Source organism: Passer montanus, unplaced genomic scaffold, assembly GCF_014805655.1.
Source record: "Passer montanus isolate IOZ18808 unplaced genomic scaffold, ASM1480565v1 scaffold109, whole genome shotgun sequence".
NCBI classification, from domain to species: Eukaryota; Metazoa; Chordata; class Aves; order Passeriformes; family Passeridae; genus Passer; species Passer montanus.
In genome coordinates, this window is record NW_024357502.1 from 2484947 (window position 1) to 2502659 (window position 17713).

General features: G+C 45.7%; 1 protein-coding gene across 5 annotated transcripts in view; it reads left to right on the forward strand.

Annotated features, from left to right (window-relative positions):
- The window catches only part of SLC4A11 (solute carrier family 4 member 11), a 98377-nt gene extending 83477 nt beyond the window's left edge, over positions 1-14900 (forward strand). For 4 of the 5 annotated variants that reach the window (XM_039723821.1, XM_039723814.1, XM_039723829.1 and 1 more), the window contains 4 exons: positions 739-912; positions 5599-5794; positions 7740-7909; positions 11401-11464. In XM_039723821.1, the coding sequence (XP_039579755.1) occupies positions 739-912; positions 5599-5794; positions 7740-7909; positions 11401-11464 (604 nt within the window). Of the gene's footprint in view, positions 1-738; positions 913-5598; positions 5795-7739; positions 7910-11400 lie in introns of all 5 variants that reach the window. The other variant, XM_039723805.1, reaches the window with a different exon arrangement.
- The last annotated feature ends 2813 nt before the right edge of the window (positions 14901-17713 follow it).

The window sequence follows — 17713 nt, forward strand, 5'->3', positions numbered from 1 at the left end:
TCTCCTTGGTTGGCTACCAACCTTTTGGAATGTGTTGTCCAGAGAAGCTGTGGCTGTCCCATCGCTGGAAGTGTCCAAGGAGAGGTAGGATGGGGTTTGGAGCAAAATGGGGTAGTGGAAGGTGTCCCTGCCCATGGCAGGGGGTTGGAACTGGATGATCTTTAGGGTTCCTTCCAGCCCAAACCATTCTGTGATCCATTCCATGATTCTGTGACTACCAAGGAGGAGCTGAAGTTTAATGAATTCCTGTCCCATTTTCTTATCATGCAGTAGCAATTACATAATTAGGGGATTACTGCAGCATACCAAGCACGTGTTCTGCTCATGGGGAAGAAGAGAGATCAGGGTTACAAACAAGAAACTTCAGTGTCAGTACTGTGACAACAAACGCTCAGGATTTTGTCCTCTCCCTATGTGGACTCTGCAAGCAAGCACACACATGGATTTTGTGTAGACTCTGCAATAAATGTAGGAGAAAAACACTGATGACATTCTCATGGGCTGTTACTTCAGTGGGCTGCCTTTCTACTCAGAGTTGTTCTGTTCAGGTGGCAACAGCTTTGGTGAGCAAACCATCACATTTCACTCCTTTAGTGTTCACACCGTGCACACGCTAAATCCAGAGGTGTGAAATCTCTGTGTGTGTGTGTGAGAGCACTTGAGTGTTCAGCAAAGGCAGCCAGTAGGGTTTGCACCAGGTGTAACCAGGTGTAACTGCTGTCCCCAACCCCATTGCAGGTTGGTGAAGGGCACAGCCTATCACTGGGACCTGCTGCTGGTGGCACTGATCAACACGGGGCTGTCGGTCTTCGGCCTGCCCTGGATCCACGCGGCCTTCCCGCACTCCCCCATGCATGTCCGGGCCCTGGCCTACGTGGAGGAGAGGGTGGAGAGTGGACACATCTATGAGACGTAAGTAGAGCTCTTTGGAATAATTTTTGTGGCTTCCCAGTCCTTTGGGAGCAGTGGGTTTGCGTGGTTGGGGTGTTGGCTGTTGTATTCCAGATATGAAAGTGATGGAAAGATGCACCCAGTGAGCCTTGATTTGGCTTCATCCCCTTCACTCCAACATTCAGGTTCATGCTCTGGCCAGTGGCAGCATCCTACAGGGATCCCACCCACTCCATTGCAAATTCTCCTCTGGAAAAGTCAGCCAAGGCCATTTTCAGTTTCAGCCTTGTGGAAAGCTGAGGAGATGCTTTGGCCGGATCTCTCCGGATGCTTTCCCCAGAAAGAATCCAAAACTGATTCACTGCCTGAAACCTGTCTGGTGGTTATTACGAAGGGGAGGAAAAATGCACCATTATTTCAGAGCTCCCATAACATCTCCCACCACATTTTGGGAAGGAGATGCTTAAATTCTCTGGGTTTTAAACAAAAACAAGTGTGAAGCCATGGCTGGGTCATGGATTTCTATTTAAGACCAACTCTTCTGCTGCTCTGAGTTGAGCAACACATTCTTATCACAGACCTATTAAAAATAAATTAAAAACCTTTTTCTCATGAAACAATCTCTGCTCTGGAGCAGATCTGGCCTGTTTGATTTCAGTCTGTTGCAGTTGAGTGCTTTTACCACAGGAGTGGTAATTTCCACTCACATACCATTAATTTTAATTATCCTGCCTTGGTTTCCATTTTCTGCCTTGCCACTTATAAAAAGTGAGGCTAAGTGTTCATTGACTTTGGGGGATGGAGTGGGTCTGTCTTAATCTCAGTCTTGTCTTCATGCTTGTTTTGGTGCCAGATGTGCTTCATGCCTGTTTTTGTGCCAGCCCAGCCAAGCACCACTGATTTTTGGGTCAGAGATGGACAAATTTCACCTTCCACATCTGGAAATTGCTGAGTTCTGCTGCTCCCTGTAACTCTTCTACAGATCTTTTCCTGGGAGATCAGTCCCTTGGGTTTGCATTCCCATTAGGATATGTTGGTATTGGTTGTTTACACAACTGTATCTCTCTTGAATAAATGCTAAATCCTATTCAAAGAAAAAAATCAACTTTGAAATTTGAGTTCTGTAGAGTTTTAATCCATGCCCTTGCTCCCAATGTCCATGATCTGCTCTGGGATACCCTTATTCCACCCTCTGTTTCTTTGAGAGATGCAGAACTCATACTTTCAAACCCATGTGCCAAACCTCCCTCCTGTGTCTCCTGTTGTCATTTCTAATATCCAAGTGCCTCCTTTTCCTGTTTTTCCACTGTCATGATTCTGTATTCTGGCTTTGCTTTGACTAAGTCAAGTCCCCTGCCTGAACTAAGGACTAATTCCTGCACCTCTCCTCTCCTCCTTCACCCAACTGCCCCCCAAAAAAGCACCAGAGGGGCCTTTTTGGCCACTCTGACCTAGATACCGCTCCAGGGATTATCTTGCAAGGGCTGAGGGGTGCTCTGTTGTCTCGAGGGTGTTCCCTCAAGGCACAGCTCTGCTCTGCTGGAGGCAAATTGGTGCTGGGAACTGGATATTGGGAGTGAAAAAGGGAATGAAGGTTTCCTAGTGCTTTGAACTCCCTTTGAGACCAAAGCTTTTTGTTCTCTGCAAAGCACCGGGGCTAGAACAGGAGGCTCCAAGCAATGTAGTCATCTCTTTTTTTTTTCTTTTCTTTTTTTTTCCCTCTTAGCCAGCTCTGCTGAAAAAGAAATGAAGCTCAATTAGAAAATCAGCTCTGTCTCCCTTGGCAGGCTCCTTCCCTGCACTCAAATCAAAGCTCCCACAGGATGATGATATAAACAAGGATAAAGATCTGTCACACTGAAAGCAAAATTTTCTTCTCCCCTGTAGAGAAACGATTTAAGTTTCCTGTGGCAGTCTGCAAACAGGCTGTTGTTGCTTACATGGAGAAGTTCAGGAATGGCTAATCCCATGCTAGCCATATTTAGAGGATTTTGGGGAAATGAGCCTGGATTATGCTCTTTAATCTCCATTAATTACTTTATTTCCATCACAGCACAGACTTTCTGGAGCTGTTTCCTCAAGGGCCAAACCAGATTCTGAACACATGGAAAGCAAGGATTCCTCTGTTGATTTAATATGACTGAGATGTTCTTATTCTGGAAATGAGGTGCTAGAATTAGCAGAAGACCAATCTAAGGCTGGGAACATCAGTTTTAAAAATACCATGTTTGGCCAATTATGAGCAATTTTAGCTATGTTCTGATAAAATATTCCAAACTAATAAATGGCATTAGCAGGAGCTGGCAGCAATTGCAGTACATTTTGCCTGTGATCAAACACAATGCTCTGATTGCTGCATCCCTAAGAGATGGCTGCAGAAAATTCCATGAACTTCAGAAATCTCTTACCAAAGGGCTGCCACTCTGAGCTTGTTCTTGCAGCCTTGCATCTGATTGAAGTGTGATTTTGTAGCTCGTTTTGTTCCTGAGCTCTTCCACTTGCATGACTTCTCTTGCAGACTTGTGTGTGCTTGTAGGGCAGGAGCCTCCCCAGCAGGAGGAGAGATCTCTGTGTGAAATAGCAGAAATTCTTCTTCTGTGGCTGACCTGGTGCTGGAGGAGCTCTTGCTGTACCTGGATGAGGTTAAATCAGTGCTTCCTAAACTCCTGCTTCTGTGACCCACCACCGAGGCTCACAGTGGTTCTGGCAGCTCTGGAGTGGCCAGACTGGAATTACTCTGGCACAGCACTTCAGTTGCACTTTAAGCTGCTTGGCTTTGTTCATCTCCAGCACTTCTGTGGTGATCCAGACCTGGAGGCAGTAGGAAAGATGCCAGACTCTGTCCATTTAGGTGATGTCCCAGTTCCACCAGAGCTGGCAAGAATGAAGCACTCTGCTCTCCCTCAGATTCCCTAGGCACTGGCAGGGACCCCTTGGATGTAGGAGACTTGCAAGAAGATCCAACAAAATCTGTTTGGAAGGAGAAAAGCTGTGGTTTAAAGCTGTTGGAAGGTTACTTAAAGGTTAACACCTCTGTGCATCCTGTCCTGGTAATCCTGGATTGTTTGTAGGACCTGCCCCACTACTCACAGAAGAATTCCAGTGTTGTCCTCAGGATTTTGTGTGCTGTTTGTGGTACCTGTTGTTCCTTAGGTCTTGTGACTGCTGGTGTTAATTTGTTGTCCCAAATCCTCAGAGCAAGCTTTGGGCTGTCACCCTTCCCCTCCCTCTCCAAACACAGGTGTGGAAGGTTCCTTCATCCCTTTTTGCTCCTTGAAGGTATAAACAGATTTGAAGTTCAACCTGACCTTACTTCTAAGCAAAACTCTCCAATTTAATATTGCAATAATTCAGTCTTCTTCAGGACAGAAGGGATTAAGAAATCCCAGCAGTGCATGTGCGAAGGAGGGAAGTGTGTTTTGATAGATCTTTGGTGTTAATCCTCAGAGAAATTTGTCTATAGGGTTAATTCAGAATTTGAGGGGTCTCATCCAGGGAATTAGGTCACTAAATGACACCAAAACAGCCTATGGACAAAAATTTTCCCTCATAATAGGGGGATTTATTCACTGGCTGATCCACTGAATTGTTGGATTTAGCTTCTAAAAAAAATAGGAATCCTCTTTTTCTCTCCTTGTAAGTAGTCTTGACAGATGTGGGTTTCCTTTCCTCCTATTGTTTCTGATGATTTTTTTCAGACTGGGAGGAGATGTTCACAGGTTTAGCTGAAGTGCACAGAAAACACAGCAGCCTCCCCTCAAGCAGGTTGCTAAAGCTGCTGCCTGCTTTCCTGTCAGTCTTCTCCTCAAAAAAGCTCAATTTGTGGCCTGTCAGCTCTGGAAAATTTGCATTAATTAATGACATGTTTAGCATGGTAATAGGCAGTTGCCCACAGCAGGATAGAATCCCTGTGTGGTGCTCTCAGCATTCCCTTCCATGTAAACAGGGAGATCCTCATATCCATCAAAAATGCTGACTCGCTGTCAGGAGACTGCTGACTTTCTCTTTGGTTTTTTGTTGGTGGGGTTTTTTGGTTTTTTTTTTTGGTTTTTTTTTTTTCCCTCCAAGACGTTCCTTATTTCCTGGAGAAGTCAATGAGTTTTCTTTGGGAGAGAAGCCAGTTGCATGTGCCCAGGGTAAAGCAAGGGAAGGATTACTGACCAGAAAGAGGATTCTTGGCTGGTTTGGTTTTTTTAGACTGCTGACTTTCTCTTTGTTTTTTTGTTGGTTTGGTGTTTTGTTTTTTGGTTTTTTTTCCTCCAAGACGTTCCTTATTTCCTGGAGAAGTCAATGAGTTTTCTTTGGGAGAGAAGCCAGTTGCATGTGCCCAGGGTAAAGCAAGGGAAGGATTACTGACCAGAAAGAGGATTCTTGGCTGGTTTGGTTTTTTTTCTTTTCTGCATTGTGCTAAACAGAATCAGTTTCGAGGGCAATTTAGTTCAGGATAGGATCTGTAGAGCTTTACAGAAGGGGAATTTGGCACTTTTCCAGCTGCTCTGTTTGAGCTGTGGATTAAGTGCCTGGCCTGGCTCCAGCCAGGCTCTGCCTCCTCAGTGTCAGCACGGGGCCAGAAGTGCTGATTTCAGTGGTGGGGATGAATTCCCCTTTCCCTGGTGGCACGTGTGCTCCACGGAGCGACACTGAGACAAACACTCACGGATCTTGGGGTGTTATCCCATCTCCTAACGCCCCTTTTCCTGCTGCCAGGATCGTGAGCGTGAAGGAGACTCGGCTGACAAGTCTGGTGGCAAATTTCCTGGTGGGGCTGTCGCTGCTGCTGCTCCCGTTCCCCCTGCAGTGGATCCCAAAGCCAGTGCTCTTCGGCCTCTTCCTCTACATCGCCCTGACCTCCATCGACGGCAACCAGCTCTTTGAGAGGGTGGCTCTGCTGCTCAAGGAACAGGTACCTGGAGTTGTGTTTGCATCCCAGCTGTTCAAACTCTCAGTGTGGGGTTTTCTTCTGAGGTGGTTTGGTTTTTTTTCTTTTACTGTGAGTTTTTTTGGGGAGTTTTAAACCCCCCCCATGCTGTCGTGTCTTGTATTTGGGTTTTCCCCAGATGAAGGAAGGAATGATGAATTTGACTCCATGTTCTCAGAAGGCTGATTTATTATTTTATTATACTATATTATATTAAAGAATACTAAACTAAACTATACTAAAGAATACAGAAAGGATATTTACAAAAGGCTAGAAAGATAACAATGAAAACTCGTGACTCTCTTTCTAGAGTCCTGACACAGCTTGGCACTAATTGGCCAATGAGTAAGAACAATTCACAGCAGAAACCAATGAAACAATCACCTGTTGGTAAACAATCTCCAAAGACATTCCAAAAGAACAAAACACAGGAGAAGTAAATCAGATAATTATTGTTTTTCTTTTTCTCTGAGGCTTCTCAGCTTCCCAGGAGGAAAATCCTGAGCAAAGGGATTTTTCCAGAAAATGTGAATGCCACAGTTGTGTCATCCACAGAGTATATGCATTTTAAAAAAATAATAATATAAAATATAATAAGCACTTCATCAGGAAATTATGATCTTTGATTTCCCTAGCAAAGCTTCAGGCAGGTATTTTTTTTTGGTGCTGTTTTATACTTTCATTTTGTGTGAAATACAGCAAGATGGGATTTTAAACTCAAAATGAAATTACTTTTGTTATTGAAACCTCTGTGATGTGGGCTGAAAACAAACCTGGAAGATGGTTTTTTTTTTAAATCTGTCTCTGTTATAGGTGCTAAAAATGTTTTGTTTGGGAGTGTAGGTGGTACCTGGAGCAATCTCCAGCTCACCTTCTCTTATATAACAAGGGTCAAGGGCTCAATAAGCCCAACATTTGGCTCTGCATCTCTGCTAATCTGTCTTGATCTCCAATATTACATCCCAGAGGTCAAAACTGTGAAATTCGGGTAAAGATTACATTTGTCATGTCATGTCAATTTTTGAACAGCTACTGATGTATGTGACTTATTACTTCTGGTTTCAGTAGGAATTATGTGTGGAATTTTCCAGGTTTTGGCGTGCAAAATTAAAAAGTATTCTCAAAAATGGAAAACTCTCTTTTGTGGAAACCTTTTAATGAGTCATGGCACAATCTGAAAGCCACTGAGGCTGTGCTGGTGCCAGCAGACAGTCGCTCATCCTCTTCATTGATGTATAGACAATGAGTCAAAGCCTGTGCTCAGACATGAGCAAGGAACTGTCAAAAGAAACCACCATATTTAGCCTATTAATGTCATTTTTTACCCCTTTATTTCTCAAAAATGGGTGGCTTATAGGAGCTGAGAAAATCCCTGCAGTGTGAGCACAGCCTCTTGGTGCACTTCCCTCATCTCCTGAACCCCTAAAGGGGTTCAGCCAAGAGATGGGAGCACCAGGGGAAAGCCTGGAGCCTTGCAAGGCTATAAAATAATGAGGAGCTGGGTGTCAGGTGGAGGAGCCATGGACAGGAACAACACCTGGATGCATCTGCTCTCCTTCCCACCTTGGCTGGGGAGCCCTGACAGTCCCAGTCCTCTCAGGGAATGTCATTACTGCACTTCCCAAGGTATTACATTGCACTCCAGATGTTCCCAGAGGCAATCCTGACCCTGAGGGGTGTCCTGTCTTCTCTCCAAGCTCTCAGAGCCCACTCATCCTCTGGGTGTTGCTGCCCATCTGTGGTTTCAGGCACTGGAATTAACCCTACAAATCCCATGTTCAGCTGCTGAACCTCTTAAGGACCCTGATGGTGATTCATGCATTACTTGTACAAATTGATGACTTCCCTCAAGCCCTGGTGTCCCAAAGACCCATTCTGCTGTCCCAGGTCCAGGTCCCTGCATGTCTAACATGTGGTTCTCTCTTCCCAGACCGCTTATCCTCCGACCCATTACATCCGCAGAGTTCCCCAGAGGAAGATCCACTATTTCACAGGCCTGCAGGTCCTGCAGCTCCTCATCCTCTGCGGGTTTGGAATGTCACCCCTGCCTTACATGAAGATGATCTTCCCCCTCATCATGATTGGGATGATCCCCATCAGGTAGGAAGCTTGGCTGTCTTTTTTCCCTGTCTCCCATGCCTTGTGTCTCTCTTCAGGCTTGGATTGCTCCTGGAAGTCTGAGGAGAGGAGAAACTGAGAGTTGGGCTTGTTTAGTGTGGAGAGGCAAAGAGTGAGAGGGGATCTCACCAATCTGTGTAAATATCTCCAGGATGGTGCCAGACTCTTTCCAGTGGTGCCCAGTGACAAGACAAGGACTAATGGCCACAAACTGAAACACAAGCAGCTTCACCTGAACACGAGGAAGAACTTCTTTCTGTTGAGGGTGACAGAGCACTGGAACAGCTGCCCAGGGAGGCCCTGGAGTCTCCCTCTCTGGAGACATTCCAAACCCACCTGGACACATTCCTGTGTCACCTGCTCCAGGGGGATTGGGCTGGGTGATCTCCAGAGGTCCCTTCCAATCCAACTATTGCATGAAGTGGGAGTGGTTCAGCAATGTTTTCTGCATTTTCCAGACTAAGCAGCTCCTGGAAGTGGGTAATGAGGAGGGTTTTTGTACCAGTTGCTCAGGCCTGAGGAGAAATCAGGATTTCACTGCTGCTAGGAGTTGTGCAAAGGGTTCTGGGCTGGCAAGTGCTCTTCTTCCAGCGTCCTAGGAGGCAAAACCTCTGCTTTTTAGTGCCTGTGAAATGCCTGATCTTCCTGAGAAGCCATAGTCCAAATCTCGAGGTGGTATTTGATAATGTTCCTTATCACTTTGCAATTTGATTTTCTCGGCCAGTACTCACAGCAGAGCTGGAAACTTTTCCTAAGAGGAATCCTTATTCTTACCCAGTGCTGTGGTGACCTCCCAGACCTCGTGCACTGCTGGATGCCCCTGTCAATGATCATTTGGGTGAAACTAGCCACATTTAGACTTAAAATATATGTTTAAAGCTGGGAGGACCCCACAATATCCTACAGAGAGAGAGACTTGAGAGAGAATTATTAAGAAATTTAACTAATTTTTTCCTTGAGGTTCATTAGCAACCACTGCCCATCATTCTCCAGTTAAATCATTCATGCTCTCAGTCCTGTGGATATAATGAGAGGCCATAAAAAGATCTTGGAAAGAACACATCAAGTTTCCAGTTCACTTGATTATTTTTAGGCCAGCATGGTACCAGTGATATCTGCTTGACTTGGAGCTTGCAGTCACAGATTTTGCCTCTGATCCCAAAGTCCAGGGCTGCCAATTTGCTAATCTGCAGCACCTGCAGTGGTGTTTTCCTTGGCTGATAAAGATGGTCCAGTCCTTTCTGAAACTAAAGCAAATGTTAGAGCTACCATGGCTTTCAACAGGATCAGGTCAGAGCCATTTGGGCTGGATTTTGAAAGATAAACAGGCTTGGAAAACACAGAAATTATTGTTCCTCTGGTAGTAATGCCTCACCTGCCCTTCACACTGGTGGCACTTGGGGTGCCTGGATGAGTGACTGGTAAATATTCCAACTGTGAGCAGTGCTGGATGAGTGGCTCTTGTGGGAATTGCAGCTCAGTGCAGAACAGAAAACGTGAGGCACACTCAGCCAAATTCAGGTATTGGCCATGGTATAAAAAACTCAATTAGTGTGGAGAGAATGCAGTCCAAAAAAACCTGATTTTGCACTCAGGGCTAGACACTAATATGCAAATATATCTTCTTTTCAGTAAATAAGATGCTGTCACTTTATACCCTCTGTGTTGCTAACTCAATTCTCTTTCCAGGGCAATTTTTTCCCAGCAGCTGGATAATCAGCCCTGCTGCCAAGGGGAAGATGCTGCTGCCTGGCACTGCACGGAAATTTGCCCTTGGCTTTGCTTCCTCTGATTTCTTTTGCCTTCATGTAGGTTCTGTGGCCTCCAGCCAAGAAGGCAGCACCATGGTCCATGAGCTCTGTAGTTAATGACTTTTTCCCAAAGATTTGGCACTCTAAATAGATGAGGCAGTTGAAGAAATTTAATATATTTTCTCCAGTTTTTTTTTTTAAAGAAGTGAAAGGAGAAAGAGGAGATGGGACAGCAGCCAGGGGGCAAATTCAAGAATCAAACACAAACGAGTGAGGCATGGCTTGGTGTCCCATCCAGAACTCAGCCACGTCCCAAAGCCACATTTCCATCCATCCAACAGCTTGGAAAACATGATTTGTGTTGTCATTAGTGAGGGATCCCTGGTGTGGTCTCAGACACATCCTGAGAAGCCACTGAAATCCATGACTGCAGTGGAAAACAGCCTGTTGGAAGAAAACTTGATCTCTTTGGCCATTGCCAGTTCCTGGCTTAGATCCAGAACTTTGGCATGATGAGTTTTTGGTTGCCCACAGAAGAATCTTCTCTCCAAGTTGTCTCTTATCTGGGCTCCTGTGGCTCTCAAATATTTTATTCTATGATGGGTCTATTTAAGGAGATGCTGGTATTTCTCATTAATAAATGATGTTTGGGATCTCGTGCACAGCAGTTGAAATCTAAAACTGATTTTTTGGTGCTTTATGAATTATTTTAACAGCTGAAGAGTCACTTCCTTGTTAAACAAGGGGAAATGCCACATAAATGTGCATTGTTTTTTTTTTTTAATTGTCTTTTTTGTTGCCGTTGTTGTTGAGTTAGAGTATTTTATTACAAAATAATAATATAAAAATAATAAAATATAGGATATTTTATTTATAAAATATTTAGTTAAAATATTATTTTAAATACTTTTAAAAATTAATTTAAATTTTATTTTAATTTGTGAAGGTAGTGTGAAAGTAGTGTTAGTCCTTATTTTAAAATTATGTATATAATATTATTTATTTATATACATATATTATTTCAGGTTTTATTTAAAATTTATGTATATAAGTTTATTTATTTGTGTGAATAGTTTTATTTATTTACGAGATTTACACAAGCAACTTCACAGTGCCTTTCTAACCCAAATATAATAATTGGTGAGGATGTTGTTGCAAAAAATCAAATTAAAAAAATTTATAGCAATTTTTTAATAAAAATTTTTTATACTAAACTTACTTTTTAAAGTAAGTTTATACATTTTTTTAAGTAAGTAATTTGTTTGACATGTGTTTGTCCATGCATCTCCACATGAAGAAGCCAGACACCAGCTCAGGATGGTCTTGTTTGGAGTCATGGCTTTTCATCTCTGTATTTTTGTCACCCTGAGGACTTGGTGGTGACAGAGCTCTGGAAAAGTGACTTCCTCCTGTGAGGATGAGGATGTTCTCCTTCCTTTCCAGCTTCATTCTGGGGAAAAAAAAAAGGTTTTTTTTTTCTTTTTAGGTGTTTTTCTTTTTAGGTTTTTCCTTTCTCCTTCCTCCCGAAGGAGGAGGCTCCTGCAGAGGGACCCTGGCACTGCTGTTCCCATAAACGCTGTGTTTGCTTTTGTGGGGTTCTGCTGTCCCCACTTCGTGTCCCCCTCACTGTGTGAATGTCCCAGCCAATCTCACCCGGGAGCTTTGGGACAGGGAGAAAAATGCTGCACAAAGAGGGACTGAGCCCCATCTGCTCTGCCCTAGGTACAACCTGCTGCCCAGGATCATCGAGGCCAAGTACCTGGATGCCATGGATGCCGAGTACTGAGGGTTCCCGGCCTGCAGAGCAGCAGAGACAGCCCCTCTGGGGCCAGCCAAGGCGTGGCACCATCCCTGCAGTTTCCTTTCACCACTTTCTTCGTGCTCTGAGGTTGGCAATGCACTCCTGTCACAGCCCCACGGGGGCTGTGCCAGACCGAGGGAGCCTGGGATTGAGAGGACGCTGCTCTCTGGAGCTGTGAGGCGAACAAGATTAATGGAAAATGCTTCTTTCCACACCCCCAACCACACCAACCCCGAAGATCAGCCTGGCTGCACGGTTGGAGCATCCAGAGTTGTCCTGTGTTCCCCTTGTTTGAGGGTGGGGGGGGATTTTTTAATGCACCACATCCTTTTCTTCCCCAACACTAAGAACAGCAACTGACCCGTGTTTTATAGAATGACAGCCCTGGCCTGGCCTTTGAACCCAACTCCCCGTGCACCCAGTATTCCCAAATTGCTGTTCTGGGTGGGATGGCCTCGTGCTAAACCCCTGATGTCAGGAGAGATGGTGCCTGTTTTCTCACATTTGTGGGTTTGGAAACAGATGCAATGTGTACTGCTACAACCCACAGCTTCGGATGAATTTATAATCCCAGCAAAAATGAGCTGGGAACATTCAGAGGCTGGGCTGGAACGGCCCTGTGGATGAAACCCCTGCTGGGTTTGAGCTGTTTGGGCATTAGTTTGGATCTTTCTCCCATTTCTCCTGGGTAATCAAACACAGAATTGTAGGTTTTTGCACAACTGCAGCATTTTTTTGCCTGCACCCAGAGGGCAGTTGTGTCGAGGTTGCATATACATATGTACAGTAGTGCCTATGTGTACATATATACATATGGAGTTGTGTATATATTTTGCATAGATATACAAATAGGCCTGGTTCTTTCCAAATTCACAAGTGTTTTGTGCAGTCAGTGTTACCCACCATGTCCTGACCATAAACTTGTTCTCTGCTTCAGTGCTGCTTTTTTCTCATTTGAGATATGGTCACTTTTATTCCTTTGGAAGCTGCTCAGTTACTGGTTTTGTTTATGTGTTGCTTTCTTCAAGGTGTTTTCTTTGCTTTCTCCTTCCTGTGGCTTGAGACCTTCATCATTCTGTCTCGAGGCTCCAACATGTGAATTTTTCATTTAATTTTGATGTACAGAATGCAATGAAAGTTTTCCTCTTTTCACCTAATCAATACATGTTGGTCATTTCATTGTTTCTGTTGTGTAGCTGATTTCCACTTCCCCCCACCCCTTCCCAGATGTTATATTATATTTCTGGATGAATCTTAACTTCTGCTGTCATTTATATTTCAGTTTATTTAATTTTGCTTGTACTATGGTCAGTTTTCTTATTTGGAGTACTGTGAAACAAGCTGCCCTTTAGTTCAGTGCTTGGCACATCACAGGTCACAGCTAAAAATGTTCAGAAAATTGTGGACCTAGGTGGTGAACTTTCAAAAGAGTAGAAATGAGGGAAGAAAAGGAATGTAAAATATGAATTTATCAGCACAGAGAAATGTTTATTACCAGTTGCTTGCCCAGTAAATGGTGCAGAGTTTTTTCCTCCCACCCCAGCATGGTGAGGGAGACCAGCCCAGCCATGAGGGAGGAAGGCTTTGGGTGCAAAGCTCCTGTGCTGATGCTAAGCCAGGCTCAAGCCACTGCAGATTTGGTGTATTTGCACTAAAGATCAGAAGGTAATTAATCTTTGTGGAGCTGCCCACGGCTCTCAAACACGTGTGCAGAACTAATTTTTGCATTTTCTTACGAAACCCTTTGTATTGAGACTTGAGGGAGGAGAGCAACGAGAGTTCCTGTATCCATGATTTTATATCCCTGGGGGAATTATAGGGAAAACCCTCAGCTTAGCAAGCAAAACAATGTCACAGATAGCAAAAACACAACCTTCACTGGCACCAAGCTGATGTGAGAAGTCTCAGGGTCAGGGTGACCACCCCAGTGCATCCAGGCAGGGAATTTTGCTTGCAGGGGCAGCTCCTGCCACGTCTGACAAGAGCAGGTACAAGCCCAAACGTGGTTTCTGACCATTTTCCCCAAGATTCCCTGGCTTTTGAGTCATTTCTGTGCCAGGATCACTCAGAGCTGTTAGCAAGGGCTGCGTGTAGGAACAGGGGCAGACAGGATTTCAGAGGTGGCAGAACTCTGTCTGATCTTCAGTCAGCAGCAAAAGGGCAGGTGACAGGCAGCAGTTCAGGACCTGCTGGAAGCCAGGGAGTGCAGAGGGCTGCTGAGGCTGAAATAACATGTTTTTCCCACAGATGTCAAAAGATTTAAGCAAAGCTGCAATCAGAGGTGTCATCCTCTGGCTGAGTAAAGCTGTAACACACATGTGAGCTGTGGGTGAATTCCTGGTGTCTCCCCAGGAAGGAGTCACCTTGGGGGGTGGTTTAAGTGATATTTTGGCTGGGGGAAGGACAGGATGTGCCCAAGGGAACATGACTTTGGTCCTCTTTGAGGTTCTGGGTGGGATTTCCTTTTCCTCAGGCACAGAGCCATAGTGGGGTGGACTGGCCTGCAGGTTTTACCAGGTGAAATAGTTTTGAGATGCACTCTCCATGCCCCACTTAGAAGGGCCAAAAATGTCCCCATTTAAAGCCTTTTTGAAAAGCCCATTTCAGATAGTGTCAGATGTTGCAGAGAGAATTGAAAATCCAGGCAGCAGGGAGGGTTAAATATCAACCACAACTCTTGTTTGTATCTTTTCTTTTCCTTCACCAGTGTGACTTCAGTGTTTGTATTTTCTTTGTAGCATCAGTAGGATTCTGTTCTGTAGGGTTTCTGTTCTTACAGAAGTCAGGGGCCAAAGAATCAGCTGATGGGAAATCAGCACAGCTTGTGTGGGGGGAAAAAAAGCTGTGCTGGCTTGGACTGATTGAACATTTGAACCTATGTCTCAATATTTGGGTGGAAGAGAGATGTGAGACTCGAGGCCTCTTGTCTCAGAAGGGGTTTTCATGATCCTGCAGAGGATTTATTTTATTTTTCCATGCCTTTTCTCTTCTTGTTTGCTTCTGGTTTTGCTGACATAAGTGCAGGCGTTTCCAGGAAGTAGCTGACTAGGGAAGGAGGGTTTGTTCAGAGTTGATTGAGCACTTTAATACTTCTGTGAAGGTTTAAGACAATTAGAATGTAAAAGAAGTTTTATTATAAGCTCTTTATATACGCACAATGCTCTGTATAACTGTTGCCAAAGAACTGAGTCTGAAAGGTGTCAAGAGCTGTTGGGAGAGTCCGTGGGCTTCACCTGGCATTGCAAGGTAGGGAGAAGCTTCTGAAACGAGTGGATTTTGGAAGTTGCCGTTTGACAGCTGCCAAAACGATCAGAAACTGGAGATAGAATAAAATTCTACTCTCAAACTTGTAGTTTTTGATCCTTGCGTTGAATGTAGGAGCTAGAAGTGAGCTTGACAATTAAACTGGATTTGTACCTGACTGGTTTTGTTGGTCTGAGACTTTCTTTTGTTGCTTTTGAAGACGTCCTTGACGTGCTGCGTGTGGGATTTGATGTGTTTGTCCATGTAAATGAAGGGAAGCTGGTGAAAAGGTGGAACTTGCTGAACAAGCAGCGCAGCACTTTTGGGATTGCTTAGGAAGCACAGCTGACAACTGCACTGCAACAACCCCAAACTCCCTGGCACCAACATTTGAAGTTATTTAATAAATGTCAAGCTCCACTTGGATGTGCTGCAGAAGGATGGGGATGGAGTAAAGGGATTTGGCTCAGAGCTGCTGCTGGTGAAAGGTCCAAGATGAGCCCCAGCACTGTGGGACACAACACGAGCTTCCTGATGATCCAGGGAACTGGGATGCTCTGGAAAGAAGCAGGGTTGATGGCCACACTTATTTACAGTTGTAGGTTCTTCCCCAACATTCCACATCCGCAGCTGCACCCAGAGACTGAGACATCACAAACTTCTGCTCATGATATTTGGCTGCTTTAGGAGCTGCTGCTGCACTCTGCTCTGTGGACACTCCTGGGAGGAGCAGGAAGTTCCCCCAAAGTTGGATAGATTTGGAGATGGGAGGGCAGGGATTGGTTTGGGAGGGTTTTTGTGGAGTTCTCAGCAGCAAGAAAGGGACCTGAGCTGTTACATCACCAAAAGCAGCTCCTATTTTCCAGTGTGTCCCACAGGATCATCACACATTCATGTTACTCCTTCCCAACCTTTTTTTATTGTTTGTTGCATTCTGGATCTGCCTTTTGCAGGGTTTTTTACCTGCCTAGAATGTTGATGGGCAGATCCAGGGGTGGCTCAAGCTCCTCTGTTGTGTCTGTCCCCCCAAAACTCAGTGCAAGCTGTTTGCTGTCATCTGCTGGCCCAGCTCTCTGCTTCCCCAGCCCGTTCTAGAAGCTGCCTCTGGAATTTCCACTGGGGAAATGCTGAGTGGGAATTTTTCCTGGAGAACCTGAGCCTGTGTCTGGCAGTGGCTGCCCCTTGGGGCTCCTTTGCCAGATAAGCAGTGATGAAGAATTCATAACGGTGCAGCAGTTGCACCTCCCCATCTCCTCAGAAATGTCCTTTATGGCCCCTGTTCCAGTAGGGATGTCCTCCTTTCATCTGCCAAGCTTCCAAAACAACCTAAATAGACATAATGGGGTGGGGCTGGGTTGTTTTCTGTGCTGAGGCCTCTGAATGTTAGAAGAGAATCATCTTCTCTAATTGTTTTGCTGTCTAATTAAGGCATTGAAGGACCAAACCCTGGCCATTGCACTCGTGGCTGCAGCACTGCTTGTAAAGAACAAGCCATCAACGTTGTGGGCAGAGCAGAGGGGAGGGAGTTGTTGCAGTACAAGCTTTAGAATCACAAATTAGCACTTTGCTCTTTGGCTTTTGGGTGTTTTCCTTTCACACTTCCCTGGCTGTGTCTTTCTTTGCCTTGTACAAAACGCTGCATGAGCTGGGATGGCTCAGCTCTGCTCTGATGTCACATTAAATATTGAAGAGCCTGTCCTGGGGGAGATGCTGCCTTCTGCTCCCCATCTGCCTCTCCTGCAAAAAGCTGCTCGCTTGGAGACTCTGCTCTTCATCCAGGAGACAAATTCCTGCTGCTGCAGGAGCAGTGCCCCAAAAGGGGAGCAAAACACAAAGAATTGGGGAAAACAGCTTGAAAATAAAGTCTCTCCTTCCTGATCTGAGTGATGCTGGCACTTCTTAGCATGTGGGAAGGGCTCTGCAGCAGTGAGGTGTTTGTGATGTGATCAGGGGCCTGCAGGAAATCCTCCTTACCAAATTCAACAGGTGGGGGGCTGATTTCAGTGCTGATTTTGGGAGGGCTGGGAGCAGTTCTCATCTGCCCAGCAGCAGCAGTTGGGGTCCTGGAATGCTTGTTTGAGGTAAGTTTTGCATGAGTGGAGGACCTGGGTGGTTCTGCAGAGGTGGCTGGAGCAGAAGGTGCAGCCCTGGGTGCCCTGAGCATCCCCAGTGCTGGGGGGGAGCTCTTTGATGGGGTGACAGAGCTCAGGCTGTGTCCCCTCCTGTCTGGAGCTGCTTCCCCTGGGAGCTCTGCTGGCAGCTCCCTGGGGTTCAAAGCTGAAATTTGGGACCAGTGCCACTGATTTCAAGCAGCACCTACAGAGAGTGCTGGCCTGCTGGAGCAGGATTTTATGGGAATCACATCTTCATGGAATCACAGGATGGTTTGGGTTGGAAAGGTCCTTAAAGCTCATCCAGTTTCACTCCCTCCCTTCCACTATCCCAGGTTGCTCCAAGCCCTGTCCAGCCTGGCTTTGGACACTTCCAGGGATCCAGGAACAGCCTGGATCTGCTCTGGGAATTCCATCCCAGCCCCTCCCCACCCTCACAGGGCAGAATTCCGTCCCAATTTCCCACCCATCTCTGCCCTCTGGAAGTGGGAAGCCGTTCCCTGTGTCCTGTCCCTCCAGGGCTTCACTGCAGAGCTCCCCTTGCCTGCCCAGGTGCAGCTCCCTCCCATCTCCACCACTTCTGATATTCAAAACTAATCAAGATCCTGGGATTTAGTGGCCAAGCCTGGAAGCTGCAGCCCCTGGGAGGTGTTGGATGTGTCCCTTCAGAGCTGGGCCGTGCTCTGAGGAGCCCAGCAGGTCCAAGGGGATCCATTCCCATGGGAGAAGGGATGATCCAGCTGCAGGGCACAGCTGTCACTGGGGAGTGAGGAGCTGCTGATTGACCCTGGGAGGGTTTAGCCTGGGGTGTCACACTGGTTTAATCAGTGACTGAGGGCTCTGCTGGTTTTGGAGGTGTTTATCCCCTCCTTTCCCTGTC